This window comes from Mandrillus leucophaeus, unplaced genomic scaffold (assembly GCF_000951045.1).
Source record: "Mandrillus leucophaeus isolate KB7577 unplaced genomic scaffold, Mleu.le_1.0 Scaffold748, whole genome shotgun sequence".
Taxonomy (NCBI): domain Eukaryota; kingdom Metazoa; phylum Chordata; class Mammalia; order Primates; family Cercopithecidae; genus Mandrillus; species Mandrillus leucophaeus.
The window spans coordinates 11,628-38,081 of record NW_012108119.1 but is presented as its reverse complement, the minus strand read 5'-3'; the positions used below and the strand labels follow the sequence as shown (position 1 = coordinate 38,081).

The 26,454-nt window shown below is 33.2% G+C and overlaps 1 protein-coding gene across 1 annotated transcript in view; it reads right to left on the bottom strand.

The window, feature by feature from the left end:
- Positions 1-23,924, bottom strand: part of LOC105529082 (potassium channel subfamily T member 2-like) — a gene marked incomplete at its 5' end in the record, with an annotated part of 125,131 nt that extends 101,207 nt beyond the window's left edge. Inside the window, 4 exons of the mRNA XM_011966131.1 lie at positions 2,276-2,387; positions 12,884-13,018; positions 16,481-16,552; positions 23,752-23,924. Of these exons, the coding sequence (XP_011821521.1) occupies positions 2,276-2,387; positions 12,884-13,018; positions 16,481-16,552; positions 23,752-23,924 (492 nt within the window). The remainder of the gene's footprint in view (positions 1-2,275; positions 2,388-12,883; positions 13,019-16,480; positions 16,553-23,751) is intronic.
- Positions 23,925-26,454: the final 2,530 nt, after the last annotated feature.

Here is a 26,454-nt window from a genome sequence, read left to right as displayed (position 1 = left end):
AAAAAAAAAAAAAAAAAAATTCCCCTGATGACCAAAGTTCCTTCCCCTTTCCTTGGAGCATTTTCTTTAGAAAATTGTAACTGTAAATTCTTTCCCTGTCAAAAACTTGTAACTGTAAATCCTTTCTCTGTCAGTGAGATAGATGCAAATCTCTGAAAAGTTAAATAAACCTGTAGTCAGTTTTGCATTCCAGGAATGTTTTTCTTGTGAGCCTTGGGGGTATCTTTTTGAAATGTGAACATCAAGGAGGAAGGCAACTTGTGTCTCTCTCTTTGGGAGTTTAGCCTAGATACTTGGGTCTTAATTGTACTTTCTTGTTTGCTGCGAAGATATTAAGTTTAATTTTTCCTTTGGATAAGGAGATGTATGTAACTGACTGGCATACATATCTCATAGTTTTCTTCTTTTCCTCTAATGCAATAAGCATACAACCATGTCAACACAAATGCTAACAAATACTGAAAATATCTTCCACAATTATGACCTTGCTACATCAACTGACTCGTCAACAATCTGAATAAACAGAATAAAATTCTTATTGGTGACAATATCAACAAATATAAAATCTATCATTAAGATTTTAGTACCATTTATTTGAGTATTAATTATATATCAAATGCAGGGCGAAGTGTTTTGCATAGATTATGTGCTGTAATCTCTAAAATGACCCTACTATTTAAAATAGTTCCTACCACTATTCTCCATATAAGAATCCCAAGGCTATGAAATAATTTATCCAGTTTCCATTCCTCAAAAGTAGTGGTGAGTTGGACCAATCTGACTCCAGAGCCCGGCTTCTTTAGCACGAGGTGATTCTACCTCATTTACCATGAGGGAGGCTGTACTACATCATGCCAGCACGGATTCCTGCTGGATTTCTGATTATTTGGTTTGCTTTTGAGTCTGAGTCAATTTAGCCCGGCTTGCCACCTTTTTTTTTGTTGCTAAAGTGATGTGACATAGTGGAAATTCTCTGTCCTGAATATTAATAGCCTTACATTTCCCTTACTGAATTGGACTGGTAGCTGTATAATCTTGGGACAGGTATCTATCTAGCCTCAAACTGAGTTCCACATCTGGAAGCAGGGCACAACAATTTCCCTATGGCCATGAAAAAGCAGGGTAAGGCTCTATAAACATTACGTGTATGACTAGTTTTGGAGAAATCAGTAGATAAGGGTACAGACACCACCTTACTCAACAATATGTTTCCCAGGAATTAGGACAGCGTCTGGTCTGTCATAACAGAAATAACTAACCAAAAAAATATAAGGCATCATTTTCTCTACCTCTTATATTGTTATAAGAAATGAAAACAGCCTAGATTTAACTATTTATTTATTTTTAGAAACAGGATCTCACTCTGCCACCCAGGCTGGCGTGCACTGCCATGATCGTAGCTCACTGCAGCGCTGAACTTTTGGGCTCAAGGGATCCTCCTGTCTCAGCTTCCCAAATCACTCTGATTATAGGCATGAGCCACTACACCCAGGTTAACACATTTTACGTGTGTAAGACTGGGTCTTTTTTTTTTTTTTTTCCTTTCACATCTAGTTCTCTCAGTATACTACAATTTGGTAGTCAGTAAAAATTGAGTGCAAAAACCATCTATACCCACACTCAGCCTGTATACTGAAAATGGAAACCAAATCTTTCTGACTATATAACATTGCTTTGCAATTCCATTGTCTCTATTAGCATTATCCGGATCTCTTCCCAGTCCCGATCAAGTCTCTGTTTTGAAATATCATCAATTCCAGTTCTCACTAAATTTTGACCTTGTTTTCCTCCCTCTGAGACCTCGCCAAACTTCTGTTGGGGAGGCAGTGTCCCCTACCTAGGTAAGCAATAAACTTAGCTTTACGTTAGGTTGTGTTGGTGACATCTGGGAAGCCAGTTTTCAACAAAGCCTATAGTTTTTTAAGACCTTAAGGATTTTTTGGAAACTGAAAAGCCCTGTGTAAAGATAGATTTCATGACATAGCAAATAAGTGAGTATACACATTTCTGTTGCATTCTTTCACAAATCATGTGTTTAATACTTAATAATAATAAAACAAAATATCTCCATCATATTTACCTGTGATATAAATTGTTCAAATCTGTCAATTCACATTTTTTAAAAAATTGTAAACTAGAATTTCATCTCCCAAACAGAAATTCAGAACAGCATTTTATTTTTACTATCTCATGGCATTTTTATTTATATATTTACAGAGTTAATTTTTGAATAAAGATGGTTACATCTAATTTACTTGATAATGTGGGGTCTTACCTTTTCCAGTTTTGAAAGAGCAAGAGAATAACAGTCTTTGGCTCTGAATTGCATGAATCTCATGTTGGCTGGGTGAGTTAGCTCTGTGATAATACTGAGACTGGAAAACAACCTACATTTCAAAAGAACATTTGCATTACACTAACAATCCAATATGGTATTTTTTATAACAACATATTTATGAGTGAATGATTCCTAGCCTTAGGCATAAAACTATATCCAATTACAACAGCAGGCAGTGCCACATAAAATCTTCTGTACAATGCAGGAAAAATGAAACAATATTTCCCAAAGAATATTTTAACAGACATTTTAGCACAATAAGAAAAATAAATTCAGTAATTTGGCTTTTATTAGACATTTTCTCTTTACAATTATGGAACAACATAGAAGAGAAACTCATAAAGGTGATTTAAGAAGTTACAAGGTTACTTTGCGATGGCATTGAAACAGAAATTTGTAAAGATAAATAAGCTGATGGGCAAAAATTTCACATAATGAGCTTCTCATCTATTATGTGAGCTCTTTCATGTCCTATGGCCCCTTATTCTCATAGTGTGCAGTTTTTATATGTCAAATCTTGCTATAACAAACTTCTGAGACGAGGAAATCATTTATATAAAATTTCATTGTAATGAATCGGGGCCAAAGCTAAAGCATTGATAGTGTTCCCCAAAAGTCTCCTGAGAATTTTTTTCACAGGTCCCATGGCTTCACATTAGCTTTCTTCCCATTTGACACTCTCTCAAATATACACCAAAACGAGCACACACACATACACGCTCACACAAGATTGACTCCCCCCAGAGAAAAGGAGCAGGATGATACCACAATAAATGCTTTTTATTTTTGCTGTTGTTCATGATCTGATCCTTACCTGATATCTATGCATCCCTGGTAGCTTTCCTCGTTTAAATATTTTGATATTCTCTGTGGCAGCCACTTCTGTGATAATCAGCTTTGTTTTCCATATGATATGTCTTTAAAACAAGTTATGACCACTGACAATTCCCATCACTAGGCTGAACCATCCCTTGAACTCAGGGACTAGAACTGACTGCAGATATGCAGAATATAAACCGCCTATTTGTGTGGCTCAGGAACAAACAACTCCTGCTGCTCTCATTTTATGAATGTATGCTCATTCAGTCATGAGGGTGCTGTTACTTCCGTGTGCCTGAGTGCTTGATGTGGTACATGCTTCTTTTCACATGGGAGCCCTGTCCCTGAACCCCAGTGTTACAGATGAGTTTTTACCTTTCCTCAGGTCTAACTCCGGCAGGTTGATGGATGATTTGCCAGGACTGCTCCCTCCTGCTGGGGAGAGTGGGCCCACCCTACTGCTCTGCAGCCAGCAGGGCCTTTCTCAGCCTTCAGACCAGGCTTCTCTGATTATCTGCCTCTCAGGCGTGTTTCCACTGGGCTTTAGTCACCATTCTAGTTAAGACACTAACTCATCCTTAAGAAGAGTTTTTTTGGTTTTTTCCTCAGAGTTATCTGCGAAACTTAACACGCCCTCTTGGCCGTGAGCCCAAATGGACTAACATTGGGTCTTACACAATCAAGGCCTTTGAGAGCTAGGATATCTTTGGGTATTTTGTGAAATCTTTTAATAAAAGGAAGAAATATAGCCAGTATTATACAGCTTAATCTTCATTTTGATAATAAATAGTGTTGTAGTTCTTGATTTAGGTAAATTGTAATAATCGTTATTAAAATAATATCAGTAAAACAATAACCAGGATATAATTTCTTTTGCTGACTTCTAATGTTAAAAATACAGTAATTTTATTTGTGCAACTGATACATTTTTCAATAGTTCTGTGACCTTAAATTCATTACAGAAACTCTAAATATCAGATTCTGCAAAGAAAGGATGTAGCAAAGCATGAAGCTAGTGGCTATATACGAAAGGTAGTGTTTCCTAGTTAGAATGGTTATTACTATTTTCTTAGGTTTTTTTATTTTTCTCATGTTGTTATTTCTGCCTGAAATGCCATTTCTTTTCTGTTTCCTTTTCTCCTGAATCTCTATACTACGAAATCACAACCAATATTTAAAGTGGCTCTCAAATCCATTCAAGATGAAACTTAAACAATTTTTAAAGTCAGAATCATCCCCTCCACTTTGGCTCCCCAGTGTTTGATTTATTGATTAAACTACCTGTTGGCCTCTCAAGCTTCCTGGTTGGTTTTATTCATGCCTTAGTTATCTTAATAAATCGTCACACCAAGAAAGCAAGGTTTCCCTCTCAGTGCCTATGACCTTATATTCCTTTAATTAACAAATCTTTGTGAAAGTAAACAATTTCTCAATTCATGTTTGTGCATTTGAGATGAAATCTTGATGAACAGGGCACGAAATTTAATTAGATGAGCTTACGGAGAAACACTATAGTATCCGTATTTCACAGGACTTTCTTTCAGCAGCTCTGTTCTCACTCAAAAGTCACCCATGATGGTACATTCAATAAATAAAAGTTACTTTCCCAAAAACTCGTTAAAAATTAGAAAAGTGGCCTGATGGAAAAAAATGTCTGTTGACTTTTGGCTGGCAAACTCCATCTGGTAGGCCTGGGAAATGCCACCAACTGCCAAATTTCATACCATCTGGGAGTTTCAAAGTATTTATTTAAGAAATATTTTAAAATAACAATGTCACTAAAGATATTCACCATATATGGTTGTCACAGACAAAATTCAATCATCTAGGGAAATAGAAACTAAAATGAAAAGTAGGACAAAAATGAATCAATGAACATAAAGCCCTATAGACTCATGCAGATAATAAATCCCACATTCATGTACTAAACTTTAAAAATAAAAATTAATGGATCTAAGGTTCTCCTCTTTGTCTTTTCCTTTTTTTTTTCTCTCCGATGGGTAACATATGTCCATAAAACAATAACTATAAAGTACTACTCTAAGAATTGTCCATGTATTAACTCATGTAATCTTCACATCAGGTAGGAACCCTCTTGTGTTTCTATCTGTATCCTCTCTTTCCCTAGGAAGAGCTGAGGGTGTGTGTCTCAACCCTGACTCTATCTTTTCAGTGTCTTTAGATGTGTGCTGGTCAGTGCCAAGCTGTGAGGAGAGATAAGCCCTATAGGACAAGTCTTGTGGTTGTCCAGTATGGCTCCTGACCAAGGTTCTCAAGGGTGGATTTTAAAAGCCCACTTTTGCCTACACCAAAGTCACATCCTCTTGCCTAATATTTTTAACTCTATCTGCCTGACTTCTTTGGATCTCAATAGTTTTCAATTTGTGTTAGAAATCGAGAGGGTCACGTTACCTCTTCAAACTGCAAAAAGTACTCTATGATTTACCTCCAATTATTGGTTTATAGGTGAGGAAACTGAGGCCCAAAGAGACAAAATAGTATGTTCAAGGTAACATTCTAGTAGGTGGCAGGGCCTGGGTCACACCACAGCATTAGGTGCTGAAGCTTCCCCTCACCATTAAAATAAAGAGGAAGATAGAGCAGTGTAAGGAAACACAGATGATCCAAACAAAATAAATTATTAACAATATCTAGCAATAGATTCATGTTTCATATATTAAAAATCAACTCTTTTAAAAAATAACATTTTATAAATTACTTTCATTTAGCCTTAATGAATAATTATCAACTTTTTACTATCAGAAAGTTCTGGTCTCCAGTAGATAGATAAATACATAAAGTAAGATTCCTGACTTTAAACACTATAATATAATAGATGAAACAATAAAAATTCACAAATTATAAGGATATATGTATTTTTTCTAGGGGTGACAAATTGTGGCTGACTCAACACTCCTAGATTAAGTAGCATTAAGACACTAGTGAATGAATAAATTATGAAGAACATTTAGAACAGTGTTGAGATATCAGGCTAGAGATAGAATTTATGAGGAAAATGTAGTTACAAACTAATGAAAATCGAGTTTAACTTTTGAAACATTTTTATTTCCCTTAAAAAATATGTATTTTATCTTTGATATAAATCAGTATTTTCACTTTGAATCAAGTTGTGGTTACCTGGATTCTTTTGTTTATTATCCTTTTATGACACATCCTATCAAATAGAAATATACACATATATGTAGCTAGAAATATGTAGGGTCTTAATAAGAGTGAGTGAAAATACGATTGATTGACCCAGTCATTGTATTTGAGTGACTTCTGGAGTTGAAATTAAACAGGACAACATAATTTACTTGATGTGGCTCCCATTTCTGTTCTACATAAATGAACCTATAACATTTATGTTATTTTGGACTGAGAAACTGAAAGTATTAGCTAAGCCTGCCACCTAGTGAAAAATCTAGAACTAATACTTATATAATGAAACAGTATGTTAACGCCCTTTATATCCATAGACTATTACTTGTATTCAGTTATAATATTTTATATTTACAAATGTGGTTGTCTAATAGATTTATTTAGGCTCCTTTGAAACACTAATAACGTAAACCTATTTCCGTGTCTTAATATGAGCTAAACACATTTTGCATGTAGAACATTTTAGAATTAAAATGAAATAATAAGTCTCTTTTCCCTGGGCACTAGGAACATAATAGAGCAACACTGTAATTAAAAAAAAAGATATAGTTTGTTCTATTTAAAACTTTTCTACAATTACTTTGTGTTCTGACTCAGTGATGCAAATATAATTGTGGAGCTGTATAAAATATCTATGGAAGAGTTCTCTCCCTGCATTAATTTATTCAATAAATATTTTTACTAACCAATATAAAGATGAAAAATATACCATATATTCTATTTCACAGGCTACTGGGGGAACTCTGAAACTAGATGTGTTTGTATCACAAAGCAAAACACACAAATATAAGAACATTGGAAAATGTTTATGACATTTTATTCAAAATATTATATACTGAGCTATATGTTACACTACAAATTCTAATTTGCCATGGTAGCTGGAAATAATGTTTTTAAATAACAGGGGTATACATTAATAGGAGGTATACAGACACACTTAGATACACATAAAACTAATTGGAATTTTTGGACTGCAATTGACTATCAACACTAAAACAAGTAAAAATGTATGTAATCTTTCATAAATAATTTAAAAATACTTCAGGAAGTCTGAGTTAGTAATAAATGACAGTATGATAAATATCAGGAATCCTCTGAATCCTCAAAAATCTTATCCATGTAAACCATCGCCAATCTAAACATTAAAAGTAGTTTTCGCTATATAAAGGCATCACTCTTGTATTTATACACGTCGAGTATTTTAAATTGTTTACTTATACTTATGGTCATATTATTTTGAAATCTGTCATTTTCCATATGCAGGTATGTGTTGTTTCCTTAGTAAGATTATGACTACTTGTGCTAATCTAAAGATAATATTCTTTTCTTTTAAAAAACAAAAACAAATAAACAAAACTTGCCCTTCTATGCTTTCATAGTCGTGGCAATGCCGAAGTCTCTTAACTGGTCTGCTCTTACCCACTCCTTCTTTTCCTGAAACGATTCTCTACCTTGCACCTGCAGTTATCTTTTAAACTTCTCTATCCTTCAATGACTTTCTGTTATTCTTAAAATTCAGACCAACTTATGAACATACTTTACAAAGCCATGAAAATATGACTTCTAAATTACATTTCAGCCTCCTCGCACCAGTCTTCCCCTTGCTCTGCTCCAAGTCCTTGAATAGTCACTATTGGGATCTCAGAGTTTCCTATATGCTGCCCCATATGGAATGTGCTCTACCCATCCTTTTGCCCATTTAGTCTCTCTTCACTTTTCAGGTAAAAGATTATCAATTCCTCAGGAAGACATTCTCTGACCCATGGGACTAGAGCAAATATTCTTGTTATCTGGGTCTATATACAATTCTATATATTTTCTCCAATAATTGCCACAGTTATAATTCTCTAATTAAAAATTTAAATGACTGGCTTAATATCTTCCCTGTTAGACTATTAGCATTCTAAGGCCACCAGCTATGTCCACCTTGTTCATTACTGCCGCCACCGCATCCTGTCTAGTCCTGACACTTACTAGATATCCAATAAACATAGGGGCCAAGCATGATACATGAACAAATCACAATTGCAGGCATGGCCACAGATCCTGTCCTACTATAGATCCTGTCCTACTATAGATCTAATGCGGGAGTTGCTCCATTCCAAACAGATGACAATCCATGACTGTTTCATTGACATTGTTCATTATCTTACAAGTGTGGTCAGCTTACGTTTAGAAAACAACAGCAAAAACAGCAACCAAAAATCTTTGTATTAAAACAAAATCAACCCAAGGGAACTTCTCAACTAGGTCACACCTGGACTTTTACCATACAAATTCTCTACCCATTCCACCCTAAACATTATTCTGTGTGCTCTCCAAAGAGATTTTTTTTTTTTTTTTTTTTCCAGCTCCTAGATAAAGTTCTCTTGTCTTTCTTGGCACTCTGGTCATAGGCCTGAATCCGTCATTGTTTTTCTAGATGGGCTAGGATGAGACACTACATTTCTCTAAATGTTTATTTCTTTCTCAGTAAAATGAAAGTAATGACAGATGCCAGTAACATGCCAAACAGCCACCAAGTAGGATATTTTGGTAGATCAATTTGACATAGACTTTTTACTGTTGTTGTTTCTAATCCAAATCACATTTTAATTTGCGAGTTTAAACTTTGTTTAGATATTAGTACTTGTTCATACAAACATGAAAACGTGCAATGTTTTCTAATGGTAATGATTGTCCTGTTATCTTTAGAAGGGTAAATTTCAATTTGAAATTGAGGACTTGCTTTTTTTTCACTTTTGAGGAGCTCTTTATACTGGGATGGCTTACTTGAGTGTCTTCTCTTAGATGTGTAAATACAAACCCTTTTTTGGAGAGAGGTACAACAGGATCTAACCCCAGAAAGATCTTATCTCCTTATTGTCTTTTGTATGCAGAAATGGCAATGGCGTCTGGGGAGGTAATGAGCCAATTGCTTAGGATTCAGGAAGTCTTTTCCGGGTAAAGGAGTGGAGATACACTACTCCTCTAGAGAATGTGCAACCTCTGCAGTAGAGGTAGTCCCAGAGAAAGTTTGCTGCTTTAAAGGCCTACTAAGAGCGCCCCCTCCCTGAGGAAAAAAAATGATTAATTAGAAAAAAAGAAACAATAAAACTCATCATGAGAGAAAGAACAAATCAGGGTAAGTGATAAATAAAAGGCTTGTCTAGGTCGTTCTAGTACTCTCATGATCTCTGAAATTTACTTTTCTAAACACTTCAAAATAAACAATGTGATAGGTGGATGCATCGGTTTAAGTTAAACACCAGGTGTGGCTGGCATTCTATTTCATCATCTAAGGTGGCCAACTTTGGTTTTTAATCTGAATGTTCACACAACATTACTTCTGTTATCTGTGCTTCTATCAATGTCATAGGCCTTAACAATCAACGAATTAGAAATTGGCTCTCAATTGAGAGTATGAATGGTGTTCTCTAAGATATAAGGATTGTCTGAAATATTTTAAAGATATTATTCCCGCATGCATAATTAATGTATAAGAATTTAGTTCTCTTAGGGATGGGGTCCAAAACTTGAATCCTAAATACTCTGATATCCAGCCATTGTGATTGGATTTCTAGTTGTCTGATGCTTACTGATGAGGGTAACTGGATCCTACCTCTGGAATGTTGTCATCTGCCTCTAAGGAATTTCATGCAAGGTGGTGGGTAGAGAACCTAAAAGGAGAGAAAACTGGGAGTAGGAGGAAGAGAGAAAAGGGAGAGAGCTGAGATCAGTGTCAGTGTGTAGCAGATAATCAGTAATTATCCACTGAGTGTTTCAGTGCAGCAGTGATTATCATGATTGATCGTAGACTTGAATCTGGGTAAGGAAGGGAAAAAGCCCTCAGGTGATAAGGGTAAGTAAAATGGTAGTAGGATCAGTGGATGACAGGATCCAGTGTGGTCAAAGGACTATTAAGAGTTGGGGCTATTAGAAGAAATTAGATAGAAAAAGCACTACTCAGAGTGTTGAATGCTAGAAACTGAGAATGTGGAGTGTAAAATTATTCATTGTTCAAGGTTTAGGCTATGACCATGAGAATGGGTGGTGAAAGTCAGATATTCAAAGGATTATCTATGTAAGATTGTTGAAATCATCAATAATTATGATAATCAGAGTTGCCAAAAGTCATAGTAAATCAGGAACTAAAATCTCCAAGGAATGCATAAGAGTGATCTGGAGGACGATAATTAACTACATCTATAAAATGCAACTCCCAAGTCTGAATAAGTTTGGTCATTTATCTGCATAAGTGATACTTCTTATATCATAGAAATCTATAAATGTCTGTCTTACTTTTTTATAATGTAAAACTAGCCTAGCTTAGCACACACAGATTAGCAGCTTAACATACAACACACAAAAAAGTTTTATATGATTTTTTTCCTAAAAAATACTGTCATATACTTGGAGAAATAATAGTAATGTCATGATAGGGCATAAGAAAGGAGAGAACAGAGGTAATTTCTTTGCAATTTGTGTTTTTAATAGTTCTTTTGAAAAATTCTGCTCAAAACTATTCAGTCTAGATCACTATATATACCATAAAAACTACATAATTTCTAAAATATATTGCTGAAGACAGATAAGCCTAATAGTCAAGGTATCCAAAGTTATTAATTAGTTCATTCATACATCCATTCATTCATTCAACAAGTGGTAATCACATCTTCAGCTAGGTACTTAGAGAAGCATAGCCTTTGAACAACTAGTCGCCATGTGTGTATCTGTCCATAATTACTATGGTGAGTTAATTTTTTTTAATTACTAATTACAGCCTTTGAACCTCTCAGTAAGACAGGGATTTATTATTATCTTGGAATCAAAATAATTCATCCTGAGAATATATAATAAAAGTTAAATCAATAGAAACATCACCATAATAGAAATAAAATTCATGGTAAATTGAAAGTTTAAATAACATGTTTAATTAAAAAGACCTGGGATCTTCTTTCATATAATTAGCTTTTGCCAAGCATGGAATCAAAAAGTATGATTTTTACCCTACTCGCTGGCTATAAATCTCATCCTTGAATTAATTTTCTACCCTGTAATTTTCTTTTATATTCTCTAGAGAAAAAAGTGGTTATATATGTGTAATATTTTAAACGAGTTTTATATAGTGTCTTTTAAAAATGTGCTGTTTAATACAGCTCACTAGTTAACTAGTTAAGTATATTCTAAGTGAACTGCTGCATTATAATAAGTTTAAAGTGTGTATTTCTTCTTCTGGAACAAGAGGTTCTTATGCAAATTTATTGTAGATTTTCCAGCTGCTATGACAGATTCTTTAAATAACTGATCTCTAATCTTTACATTAACACTGCAAAGTGGGTTATTTTCTGCAGCATTTTAGAGATGAGGAAAACTGAATCTAAATGAGGTTAGGAAGGTCACAAAGTTAGTGACTGTCAGCTGGAACCTCTAGGATATATGTTGTACCAGATAAAGTTTGCTGCTATGTAGTCCAAGGTCAGTGGCTTTTCCACTCTGCCACATGGAAGTGATAATTATACTGCTAGTAATATTAATAGCTAATATTTATTAAGTAATTAAAAATGACCAGGCATATGCTAAGTAAGGTATTGCATATGTCTAAATCTTTAATAATATTGTGATTAATATATTGAGAGGTAGAGAAGAAAAGTAATTTGCCTAAAATCATAGTACAAATAGGCAACTAACACAGACACACATCTAGGCTCTCTCCTTTGAATTTTGAACTCAAACTAGAAAATGAAATAATTAACCTCAATATACACTTTGCTACAATATGAAAGTGGAGGGAACATGGATGATGAGAAAATTGATATTGTTTCATTTACCTCTGTAATTTGATAGCTCACATATTTCCTTCAGGCTTCGCCAAAACTCATACAACTTAAAAAAATGATCTTTTTGATATTTAAATTTTCATATGATTTTAGGGAGAATTGTTCCAAGTGAAACTGATGACTTGAATGACAGAGGAGTTTGACTTTAGTTATAGCACAGATCTTTCGCTGGTCGCGATTGTTTATTCTTACCCAAAGATAACCATATTGGGGATTCATATCCCCATCAAATTAAATACAATGAATGAACTCAATGGGTACATTTAATTAATAAAAGACAAGAAAATAGTGAAAATGATGTCATGACTTTGCTCTTAACATGGGTAAATTACCTGTTCCCAGCTGTGCAGTCTTTCAGTCTTAGTTATTCAGTATGTAAATGTAAATATTTGGTCACTGCTAGGCATAATACCAATATGAGAACATGGGCTGCTTGTCAAAACTCATGACTACTAGTACACATGATTTTCAAGAATTTGCTACTGTTAAACTATCTGAGAAAACTGATATATCATTCAATTTATTTTATGAGAAGCATTACTGATCTGGTGCTAAAAATTTAACTTTACGCAGTGCCAGTCATACATGACGTGCTCAATAAACATTTACTTTATGAAAAGCAAATGAATAAATGAACATAAAGTCGATGTGTCTCATGTTCATTCCTTACACAGAGTCAGTGTCAAATATTTTACCAATGTTTAGCACAAAGTAAGTGGCAGGGTTGGATGATTCAGCCACTTACCTGAAAAGTGTCTGCACATTCACAATGGTTTTGGCATCTGCCATGTAGTCTTCCTCGGCACTCATGGTGCTCTCTTTATCCACAACCACCATATTAGCAGCAAAGGTCACTCCACACCTGAGTAAGTCATCTAGGCTTTGATAAAAATCAACAGAGAAAAACAAACATTGAATAAATCATAAGGTTATAATCAGTGCTAAAGTCTAGCACTATCCCCTGTGCTTACATAAGTTGCCTTTAGAGGTGGCTTTTACAGAGTGTGCACAGGTAGCTATTAATGGGAATTATGATACAATATTATCTACTAATATGAAATAATTTTTATATTGGGTAGTTTACACATCATTAGATCTCAACTGTTTCAAAACGTGTGTTAAAATGTTTTCTTTAATAATTTTATTAATTATATACATGAAATATGGAATACATCCATTTTGCAATAAAATAGAGCATGTTAGAAATTTCTTTTTACAGTTACATACTACTTCGAAGACACGACATTTACATTTTTTTACATCTAAAGTAATTTTGGCAAGAGAGAAATAAATAAGTGTTATGTTAATTTAGATGGTAAGCTTAATGAAAAAATATAAAACTATGAAATGTTTATTTTTAAATGTTTATTATTCCTTTACGTAAGACCTATGTGTTATAGATTGGTTCTACACAACCAAGAGCATGTAAAATATACAAATTCTGTTGTATGCAAGGCTACTGTTTAGCCAGCCTAAATTTTTGAGCAAGTGTTTGAGTAACCTGATTTCTTTGGCTGGGTGAAGTAATTGCTAAAGTAGGAAACACATACCTGTGAGCTAAAATAGAGTCAGTCTTCTTTCCTATCACTGACCAAAAAAAAAAAAAAAAAAAAAAAAATCTTACCTATCATTCTCCCAATGAATTAAAAGAAAATGTTTACCGTTAAAGCTGAAACAGGGAACCATTACTCTCATTGCCTCTGCTTCATGCAAACTAGAAAAGTAGAACTGAATTGGATAATGGAGACTACACTTGAACGAGTACAAGAATGTTCTAGGTACAGAGTTGATTGAAGACAGATAAGAAAAGATAGGTTAATTGATTTCCGTATCTTCTGATTTATAACAGGATGTTTAAAGCTTAAAGAGCAGTAGTTTCTCTTAGGTTTTAAAATTGAAGAGTGAAGTCCCTGAGGATCTTTTCCAAGTGCATGATTGGTTGAGTTAGCCATGTCACGTTAGAGGGAATTATTTTCCTTTTATGGGAAGGTGGGAGGCAGGATTTCTTACTCTGTTATTAGGCGAGAGGGTATTACCAAAGCCTTGAGTCCAAGATCCCCAGGAGTAGTCCAGAAAAAATATTTCGCTTGAATCAGGAACAATGGTCTGTGGCAGAGATTTTATGGCTAAAACTGTGGAAACAGAATGTTATTCCAAATAAATTTCCTATGATAAGAGGGGCCAGGACCATAACATCCAACCACTATGATGACCTTCAAGTTTAAATGCCTAGGGATACTTGGGTCTTTCTTTTATTCAGGAAATGTATCATAATTTTTCTTAATTTATTAAATACATTAAAAAAGAAAGAGTTAGATGGAAAATGAATGTGGTATGGCCCTTATGGACCATCAAAATGACGCTTAAGTCATATGTCTTCACATCACCTTATTATAATTTTACATCACTTTCTCATATTTCAGTTTTCACAATCTGTTTTCTTCATTAATAAATATCTCCATTATAATTACCTATATAGGAAAAGGAAAGGATAGGGCAGTCGAGGATAAGAGTGACTGGATAAGTATATATGCATAGAAGTGAAGATAGGAAAGATGAATATTTAACCATCAATAATTCAATGACGTTGAAGTGAACACTTGACCAAAAGTTCACTTTGAGAGTACCCGTGCTACATAGCTAACTGTTACCTATACCCACATGTATCAATTAATTCCAGTCTCAAAAATACTGGCTGTTACAGTTTACTCATAACTTTGGCAAATTATCATTAATTATAAATTTAAATCTATATAGAAAATAAATAAATTTGGAAAAATATTTCTGAACCATGTAGAAGCTTTTTCATTTTTTATGTTTTAAGATTATATTATTATTTTCCTATTTACTGCTGCACTTTTTTTTTTTTAAGTAGGCTGCCAACTTATTCTTATAACTCCTGTCCATCATAATTTGTGCAAGGCCATTGCCTTATTTTTTTCTCAGCATGGATGCTTTACACAGTGTGGCCAGCAGATGGCAGCACAAGAAAGTCAATCTAGACAGAAAACAAGTTATAGGAATAATTGGCAAAGCCTCCCTTTCTATCCCTTTCTAAGACCCCTTTTTGCAAGGACTAGAATGTAAAATGTGTAAGTGTAAAGAAGTGTTCATGAATGTGTTTTAATTCATTCAAAGAGGTATTTTTAAAGAAAGATTTCAAACACAAGCAAAAGAGGAGAACTGTTACATGAACATAACAGTCCCCAGACCAATAATTAGCTGTTTGTAGCCAATTCTGTTTTATTTCTGTCCCTAGTAACTTGATCCTCTCAATTCTTTATTCTCTCATCATAAATACTTTTACGGAGGAAGAATCCACTTCATAGTTTACATCAGAAAAGATAGATGGGACATTTATTCTTTAGCTTTTAGATATACTGTTTTTCTGATAAATTTTAACAGAACACTATCATCTCAAAAGATTTCAAAAAAGATGACTGGTTATAAAACATGTGTAGAATTTAAATAGCAATTTTAGTACATCTAACTACAGTTTATTTACTTGGTTAGTATTATCATACCTGATGATGTAAATTATATTAATGTAGAATGGAGGCTAAACATATTTTAGACTGGTTGACCTTTAACGTATCCACAGCATTAAATACTTTCAAAGTTACAAAACTTTGTTTTCTTCAACATCTACAGGATAAAATGTAAGCATTAAAGTTCTCAACTGGTAAATTTTAGCATTTTATTTTGAAGGCTCTGGCCGACATTATTTAGAGGTGGAAAAGTGACATATTATTTCAAGTATATTAGCTTTTTGATCTTTTATTTTTATATATATATTTTAATGTCACCATGATACATGTATAAGAATTTGTATTTAACTACTAATGTGTTAAACACATATGACCTTTTAATTAACAAATATTTTAGAAATTATAAACTCTGACAAGTGACCAAAGTAAACTCTAAAGGAATTGCTCTAATTTATAAATCTAAGTTAAAATGAGCATTTCTAAATTATTTCAGTTTCCACAAGTTATCGTAATGCTATCAATGCATCACAATATTGCAACTTTAGTTTTCTCTAACACTATGTCAATAGTAATAACGTTGTTATAGATGACACGAAACTAAAAATAGCATTAGAAACTGAGCAAAACTGACAAAATTGACATGCAGCAAGATTTGTTTTAATTCAACAATAGATTACTGCTTAGAAAGTTTAATACAAGATGTATAACACAAGAACATAAGCTCTACATGCAAAATATATCATATTTGCAATACTGACACGGCAAATTACACTCATCATGCAGTAACAAGGCACAGCACATGACAAACCACAGGACACTACACTAGTTAGTGTGCCAAAGATTTTGTCACCTACTTGTCAATAGAGCCCACCATGTAGTAAACCATTGGAAACCAACAGATTGCATCCAGAAAATGCATATCTGGCCTAAGTAGTAGATGGGTTACAAAATGAAACACAATGTCACAACAGTGGCAGCACTTCTAGGGAAAGGAAGTAAGTTGACTTAGTTTGTATTTCCAAAACTCAACACTGCTGACAAAATTAATTTTAGTGCTTTTTTTCTTAACATTAACTAGAAAATGTCATTTGCACTTGTTATGAATCATAAAATGCCTCAGAATTATAAAAACAAGTTGTATTTCAGCTTTCTAAATCAGAAACATTATGGCATAATTCTACAAAAATACAGAATTGATATTCTTAATTATGACTAAGAAATCTTATATATAAATTTAAAAGTTATCCACACAGAGGAGGCCTTGTAAAATAAAAAAATAATGCATTTTTTAGATGATTTAAAGCAATGGGTACTAATGCCTATTAGTGAGCAACTATTAAGCATGTCTATTAAGAACCACTTTCTCTAAGGGATAGATGTATAATCACAACACGCCCTATATAATATATCAGTTTGTCAAATAAATATAGTATATATGCTCATGCAAAATACGTATTATATAAAATCATAATGAAAGTAATGCATTTAAAAATTTATTAGTATACTCAATATACATTATTGAGGAAACATTTATGACTGAAATCTTTTCTTATATACATATTTGAGGAAAGAACCATAAACCAGAAAGCTTCCTTAGAAATTGCTTAATGTATTGTATTCGTTTCACAAAGTTATTAATTTCTTCAGGTATCTATTGACTCAGCATATATGTATCCAAAAATTTTATTTAATAGACATTTTAATACATTCAGTCTTACGCAAAAGAATATCCTGTTAACTTATAAGAAATACAGAATTTTAAAAATTCTTGTAGAAAATCATACAATTCTATTACATATTTTAATCTGTAAAAAACAAACAATATGTTATATTTAGGAGGCAGAATTGAGGAACATTTCATAGAGCTGATATTTAATTTGAATGTTAAAGGATTAGTAGGAGTTTGTTCAGCGTAAGAGGAGGAGAGGAAAATACTAGGCCAAGGAAACTATAGTACCTACAAGCCTCCCTGGCTAGATGAACTTTTTTTCTCTCCCTGACTTATTTCTCTCCTGTTGGTCATCCTTCTAGCTCTTTACAGTCTGAAGAAAAAGAATGCTCAATACAGCAAAACATTAAAAGAAAAAAAAAAACTTGTAAAGAATACCATTATTTTAATTTTGATTCAATTTCTCCTATCATTAATTTTCTTTGTAGTCATTACAATGACCCAATATTATTACATCTTACAAATGTACCACACTTCATTCTTAAAATCCTCACTTACTTATTTTGTAAGTTATTTTCACTTTTTGATGTGAAATACTGCAGTTATCAGTTCTTTGCAGTACCTTGCTATTGTATTTAACACTGGTGTTCACATCTTCCGAAGACTTTCTTTTCTTTTTTTTTAAGCATTGATATTTCATCATTATCCCAAAACATTTATAGAAGAGATATTAGTGGATCACAGCCTATATACAGTTTTAAAGATCCTGATATATGTTTTCAACAAATATTATAACCAAATATACACTCCAGTAGCAGTCTCTGATAGTGCCTTATGGTAGAGATTTCTAGTTATACTCTTTCTAGGCACTGTCCTGCTTCTTAAAATTAGCAGGGCTATTTTAATTGCTGATTCAAAACCCTCCACATCTCTCTCACCCTGTCTTGTAATTGGAGAAGCACATAGGAGGATGCAGGTACCACAAGAGTGGGGCAACACTGAGCTGTTGTGGTGATCTGAAAAATTCCTTCGCCTGTGTGTTGAGGTCACTGTGGACAAAGTAAGTCTTGATTTTATGCCAACCCTTCTACTAGAGTTAAAAATGAAGATAAGGCCTTTCTATTTTGTTGCTTTTTCTAGCAGAGAATATAAAGGCTAACTGGCCATCAAATTTAATCATTGTTATTCTTTAAGAGACTCATGAATTTCAGTCACATGCAATTTTACCACAAATATGTACTTACAATGGGCAAGCAATGTTCCAAATCCTTGGAAATTGCTTTAACATCTGTATTGTGGTAGCATGGTTCATCCTTACATGAATTAGAGCAGCTATGTTACAAGGTAAATGAAGGCACCTGAACCATGCTAAATATATAATCCTGATGAAAGATATCTAAGGTAAGTGGTCTACTATGCCGTATTTTTTGCAAAATTTAATTTTGTATAACAGATAGATTTATCTACTATAGCTATTAAAAAAAGCTGGCTTAAAAGGAAATCTGAAACATAAAGAATAAATAAATTCTGCATTTGCATGTATCATGCCAGCTCACCTAAATACATTGTCAACAGTTTTCATGGCACCGACCTGCTTAGTAAGTGAGTAACATAAATGATATCATAGGCTCATAATAAAACAATTTTTTAATCATTAGAAGGCAGCTAATTGGCAAGCACAACCTTTACATTGGAAAGCATTATTATTGAAAAACATTAAACAAAAACAAAATATTCCTAAAACTAGATGTCCTTTTCCTATATTATGTCCTCAAAGTACTGATGAAGAGTTTTATATTTAAAAATATTATGCAGTAGATTAAAATGTATGCATTTTTTAAAATCTGACTGCTAAACAGAGAAGGCTTATTTACGTTAGGAATTACATTAAGGAGAAGTGGTGACAATGATTGACAGATTTAAGTATATAGCTCATTACAAACAGATTAATAAGAAGTAAATGTCGAAAAATTGTTACTTATACAAAATTTGTAGACCAAAGTTGCTTAATATATAAAGAAGTATTTTATAATCAATTAAAAAGGTAAACATGACAAAAAAAAATAGATTCAGGGAGGAATAAATATACATGAACCGAAACAAAGCTAAACAACACAGGCTGAAACTAACTGGTAATAAACAAAATAAAAATTCAACAAACACAAAAAGTAACTGATGTTAGTAAACAGAAGAAAAATGAGCACATTCATTAATGAGTCTTAACTGCAATTCTACCAGAAAAGATGACTACTTATGAGTCAAAAGCCTCATATTCTTATAGAAATTCTCATAGTAAAAGTTGTCATTCAAATATTAGTCAGTGACTGTTAGGAAGTAAAAAAGGTTTGCAAATTTGTATGAATTAGTAAAATTTAAGACCATTATTTTGTTCCCATTTAACTAATAACAATAAAAATTTAATTCCTTTATTTCAAGTTCAAGAAATGAGTATAGTATGCTTTTATGAGCATAGTTTATTTTAACATTTCCTAATTCCATTTTTACGTAGTTTATCCCTTGCTAGACAATATGAAAGTAGTTTAATTTTAACTACTTAAATAAGTGTGCTTTTCCATTAATTGGGTTTTCATATAAATCCTTCCATCAGTTTGAATAGTAACAGTGTTATTTTCTTGATTGACAGAAGAAAACAATGATGTTTCTCATCTTCCTTTTATGAATCAGATATTGCACTAGGATTTTATATACATTATCTACCTCATCTCACAATAGCTTTTAAAATAAATGTTTTAACCATTTTACAAATCAGACAAATGTGGCTGAAAAAGACTCAGTAACATTTAACAGACCTATCAAGAGAATAAATTTAGAACTTATCTCAGATCTGAATGAGTCTAAAGTTTGAATTTTAAAAATAAGAACACTGACATCAGACATTTTATCATTACTTTTAAAAGAAGCTGAAGTTGACTTGGCACCATATGTGGAAAGAAGGTTGATTTAATAAATGGATAGTGTGAACAAGACTTTGATAAATATTAAGAGCAAAAGCCTGGATCTTTCACTTCATCCTTATGTAGCTTTGGATAATATATTCTAGCTTTTGACTTGCTTTTCTGTCTTTCACATGAGATGATGTTAAAAATGACTAGATGACCTTTAAGGTTGGGGTGGTAATCAAAATATTTAAAATCAGTATGGCACAACAGACCAAACAGAACAGATGGCCAACCGATCAGAACTGACACCAGCTCTAATGAACCAGTACCAACTGAAAGATGCTTTTCAATATGACTGAGTTTTATTTAATTACATTTGAGATCTAGAAAGCTTTATATTTGAAAACATTGTGAACACTTATTTTGGCATATTATGTGTATGAATATTATAAATTTAATTTACATTTTAAAATTCCTTGCTTATTACATCTGCTATTATTTATTTCTGTTATATTGAATTAATTGGACTTTCAACTAATTTTTAAAAATAGCCATGTACTGATTTTCAGCTGCAAGCATGTGAAATTAAAGTCAAGTCAAACCTTCAAAACTAACTAATAATTCTAGAAGTGTATGCAATCAGCATTGTAGGAATTCCCATAACATGGAAATATTGTAAAGAAGAAAGTCTCGTTTTTTTGGTAATATTGTAGAATAGATTGCAAAATGTTCTCCATTTCAGAGCAATGGGCATCTCATTGTTTAAAAAAAAAAAGAAAGAAAGAAAAAAAAAAAAAGAATTGCATAAAACTTACTGGAACATTGTTAATTGGTGTTTAGTTTTAGTTTCCTCACTCTTAACCAAAGGAACAGAGGACAACAAATAAGAATGTTTGACACTACTTTCGGGAAGTACACAGAAAGCTAATAGATTTTCCAGCATGCACTTTCAATCTAACCCTTTGAAATAAAGTCAAACCCTACAAGAATGATTTAATAACAATATAATGTGGATTGTTGGATTTCCAAATGTAAGCCATTAGGAAGGCAAAGGGAACTTTCAATGCAAAAATAATCCAAAGTTAAGATATATTCTTGTTTTCAGAAAGTATGAGCAAGCAACATGTATTTTTCATACATCAAAAGCCTGTAAGTTGAAAGAAAAATAAAACAGAAATTTCGTAGAAAGGTCTAATCCAAGAATTGACCGTGAAAAAGGTCATTCACGTTCTTTGTGTCTCTTTTACATCCTCTTAAAATAAGAGACAGCGTTGTAGCCACCTCACACAGCTTTCGATTTATTTAAATGTTTACATCTTAATTTGAGATTTTAAACTGTTTGGCATATCTCTCTAAGACTAAATCATCACTGTAATGTCAATATGTGACTTGTGCAACTAAATGTAAATTAAAGTGTGTAGTATGAAGACTGACATGTAGTAAATGACCAATAGTCACTATAATTATGAACAGAGGATAAAGGTAAATAGTATTAACTTTATTGAATAATCTTTATGGTCTTATTCATATGAATTATTCTCTGATAAAAGCCACATATATGTTTATAGAGAAATACTAACTGGTTGTCAGTAATTAAGAGAGGTGGAGATTTCAGATTGTTCTGTGATTGAGCAATCATTGATCAATGTGATTGATCATTGATCAATCTTGAACAACACAGAATTGATTTTTTAATCTTAATATACAAATAAATCAATCATTCAATAATCAGACATTTCTGTAACCTGTTTATTCAAAACCAAGCAGAAAGGGATTGATTTGGTTATAGCGACTCTAAAATCTACATAAAACATACAAGTAAAACACTGCTTAGCTCCTGTCACCTGTGTGATGGTGAAAATGGAGACTTAAGAGATTTGAGATAAGATTACCTAGCAAGACTGAAGATTGAAAATGAGGAGTCCATCTCTGTTCATAGAGTGAACTCCAGTCCCAAATATGAAGAGACTGATTTTTGGTAGAGAGGTTTACACATCTATCAAGATAAAGTTATACAACTTTATCTTGAAACTATGTAAACAGGAGGAACGTACAGTTTTGTCCTTAGTCCTATCAGAACGATGCTGTAAGCACAGTTTCACTTTCTTCTCAATCCACTTCCTATATTCCTGTCTGTAACCTGGTACCTGAATTGATCCAGTTTGATCCAAGCCATACAACATGGAGCTACTCTAACGCAATGTTTGCAAATGCCGTTGTCTTAACTTCCACTCTCAGGACAATGGACTCATCATAAGCAAAAGAAGGCAAAAGCTGACACATTTGAACTCACATAGTTAGGCATCTCTTGTGTGGCAGCTCAGCCAATTCCTTGGAGCTTCCTACCAGAGATGCTTCAGAATTAAGGTTATGTTTGAAAGAAGTGATTTACAAACACTGCATTGCCATGGCCGTCCCACAACGCAACTTTGATTGTTCTGAAATTTATTTTAACAAGCTTTTATTTCTTCTGAAATTTGGTCCAAGTTTCTGTTCATTTACCCTAAATATGCCTCAACTTTCCTTAGATGCCAAAGAAGTATAGAAAACGTCATTGAGTAATCATATCTAAAAATTCTTCAAATGAAAATTCTACAAGTGTGATAAATTTTTGCAGTAGATTATTCTTATAATGATGATGCTAAGAAAGTTGCATCAATAAGCATTTTGATATTGGTATAGTGAGAATAAGCAACACTATAAAGTTATAATGTATTGGGGAGATGTCTCTCTTAAGGAGAACTTTGATAATTTTGAAAGGCAGAGACAAGGCAACAGAATTTGGCCTCATTTATTAATAGTTCATCTTGACATTTGCATCACATTAGAATGGATGAGGAGAGTGAGACAATCCTAAAATATGGTATTAATCTGAAGACCACCTGCTACTAATTTCCAGTCACAGAGACGGATATTATAATTTTAGAATAAAATGGCTTTGACCGTCGCATTCAGTGACCCATATTTATACTTGCATAAGAATTTTGAAATGCTTAAGTAGTCCCATTTAACAAAAGTAAACCAATCCAATATTTTCAAAATAAATGCACATGGTAAAGCATTACTTCTATTATGTCATAGAATGTATGGTTTAACAGTGGTCCGATCATAATAACCTCTGATGATGCTTTGTGTTATAACATATAAAAATGGATCAGTAAATGCTTCTCTGATAATTAATGGTTCTTTAGAAAGACAAAAAAAAAATTGTCCAGTTTTGGCAGAGATTTGTCAGGCTAGTTGATTAATTTAAGGAAAATTGCAGTAATTATTTCAGTGGACTGTTTCCTGTGGTATTATGAGTAGATGACCACTTGCAAAACAATTTTAAATAAAATTCTCAGAATATCCCAGTTTTAAGTAGTATTTATGAAACAAAATCATATTCAATGATATATTTTGTATCACAGCACAGAATATAACTCCCAATGAATCATGTACCATAATGTATCTGATTTAAAATACTACCAGCATATTACAGGCAATTATTTTTGATATACATTAATATACTATTAAATACAGTTTATCTTGTTTGTGTATATTAAAATATACTTACGGGTTATCCAACAGCAGTACTATGGGATTAAGTTCTTTCTTTGGTCTATAGTATGCCCTGAGAGGAACAATAAAGTTATATAATCCATTTCCAGCTGTTTCAGCTGCAACTATAATTAGTTTATTTTTGAATCCATAGGCTTTTGCATCCTCATAGTAGTTATGCTGGCAACTCTACAGAAGAAAAAGTATACATTGAAATGTCATTTTTATACTCCATTAAAATTTGGAAAAAAAATTAATTTGTATGAAAATGTAAAATTTAACCATGTAAATCCTTATTTTCTAATAAATTTGAAAATAGTTACATTTCTCTGTGCTCATTTCTGCAGCCTGCAGCAAGAAATAAAAGTATGCATGGCCAAGGAAAATGAACTGCAGGTTTGTAGCTTGATGCTGAAAGCGCCAACATTTTGTGTGTGTGCTTGTTCTATCGTAAACTAAAGCTTGCTGCTAGAAGACATTGAGGTATACACTTTTACAAATTTATTTTCTCTGACTTTCATTTCCAGAAATATAGTAATATCATAATTACATAACTTGGGGAACATTCCCAGTACCGAATGCTTAAAGTGATGAAGAAAAGAAAACAGTGAAAAACAAAACGAAACAAACAAACAAACAAAAACCCTAACTGTCTACATACATAGTTGAGCTGGCAAGGTAATGATGCAAATACTCTAAAGTAAAATACCCAATAACACCAAGAAAAACAAGAACAAAGCATTATCAAAAACTCATCGTTGGGCTAAGGGCGTTTTGCTACTTCATGGAGTCTAGAATTTGACAGAATTACCATTGTTAACCCAATATTATTTTCAGCTAAATTATACGCATGGAGAACTGTTTTGATGTTCTGCTATTTTACTTTACATGTCTTTATGTGCATTTCTTATTTATGTGGGTTGAGATTAGTTAAATCTCTGGAATATTCTGATCTCTTCATGTGGGTTGAGATTAGTTAATTCTCTGGAATATTCTGACCTCTTCATGTGGGTTGAGATTAGTTAATTCTCTGGAATATTCTGACCTCTTCATGTGGGTTGAGATTAGTTAATTCTCTGGAATATTCTGATCTTTTTTTTTTTTTTGAGACAGGGCGTCACTCCTGTCACCCAGGCTGGAGTGAGGTGGCACAATCATTGCTCACTGAAACCTCAACTTTCCAGGCTCAGGTGATTCTCCCACCTCAGCCTCCCGAGTAGCTGGGACTACAGGAGGGCACCAGCACGCTCAACTGCTTTTGTATTTTTGTAGATATGGGGTCCTGGGCTCAAGCAATCCACCCACCTCAGCCTCCCCAAATGCTGGGAGTACAGGCATGAGCCACCATACTCAGACACTTCTGGAATATTCTTTGCCATTATTCTTTAATAAAAAAAAATAAAAAACACTGGTGAAAACAAGGCACCATGAGTAAACAGAAACAATCATAACAAGATAACTAGACCCACAAAGACTATGAATTTTGTGATTAAATTCAGAATACAAAATGTGCACATTTAACATGTTCAAAGAAATAAAAGAAAGCATTTAAAGCATGAGAAAAGAACAAGAGTCTATTTAAAATAACATCTAGCAGGTAGATGTTAAAAATAATATCTAAATCTATTTCTCTGTATCTTCTCCAACTAAAGAGTGTAACTCAAAAGATTATTTAAATTCCACATAAGATTCAGCCAAAGGGATCATGTGAAGGACAGAATGGAAGATAGAAACCAAAACAAAAGGTAGAGAAGAAAAGAAACAGAACCTAGGGTGAAAAAATTCAGACTTGGAAGCTATCGTGAGAATATCTAACATTTATTTAATCAGAATATCTGAAAAAGAGCTAAGAGAGAATCAGAAAGATACCTTATTCAAGCAAATATTGACTGAGAGTTTTTGAGATGTGATGAAAAACCAAATGCGATCTTAAAAGCAGACACAGAGAAAAGAGCCACATCAACAACAAAAACAACAGCAAAAACAAACAAATAACCAAACAAAAAACAATTGTAATGGTAGCTGACTTTTCAGCCATTATTTAGAGCACAGAAGGCAGTAAGTAAAGTCCTTAAAGTGCTAAAAGAAAAAAGAAAAAAAAAAACTAAACTAGTAGCCTGGACTTGGACACAAAGTAAACCGTCTTTCAAGAATGAGCACAAAATAAGAACATTTGAAGGGAAACCATAATTAAAAGGATTCACCATCAATAGCACCTCTTTAACAGAATTTCTAAAGATGGTAATCTAGGAAGCAGGAAAATGAATCCAGAAGGAACTTCTAAGGTATAAGAAAGAATGGAGAACAAAGGAAATGGTAAGAACAAGGGCAACAAGTCTTTATTGAAAGGGTTCTTGGAGAACTATAAGCAGAATCTGGAGTAATATAAAGAAATAAAGTCACTCAGAAAGAGATCACGCATGCAACAAGAATAGTGTTAAGCTGATGTTTGGGTCAACAGGATGTCAATATTTATGAGATCAACAAAGGAAAAAATAACTTTCCCTAAGGAGATTTAGAAATAGCTTAATTAATAGGGAAACAAAGAGCAGAGAACAGAGAATTTAGTGTTCATAAACACTGACCAGGACACCAGCCCCACTGATACTGACACAGAATAAATTGGATAACGCGATCCCAACTCACACACTTCACAGACACAGTAGAGTCAGCTGCATAATCCCATACTGTTCCTATAATCCCAAAGTGGGTGCTCATT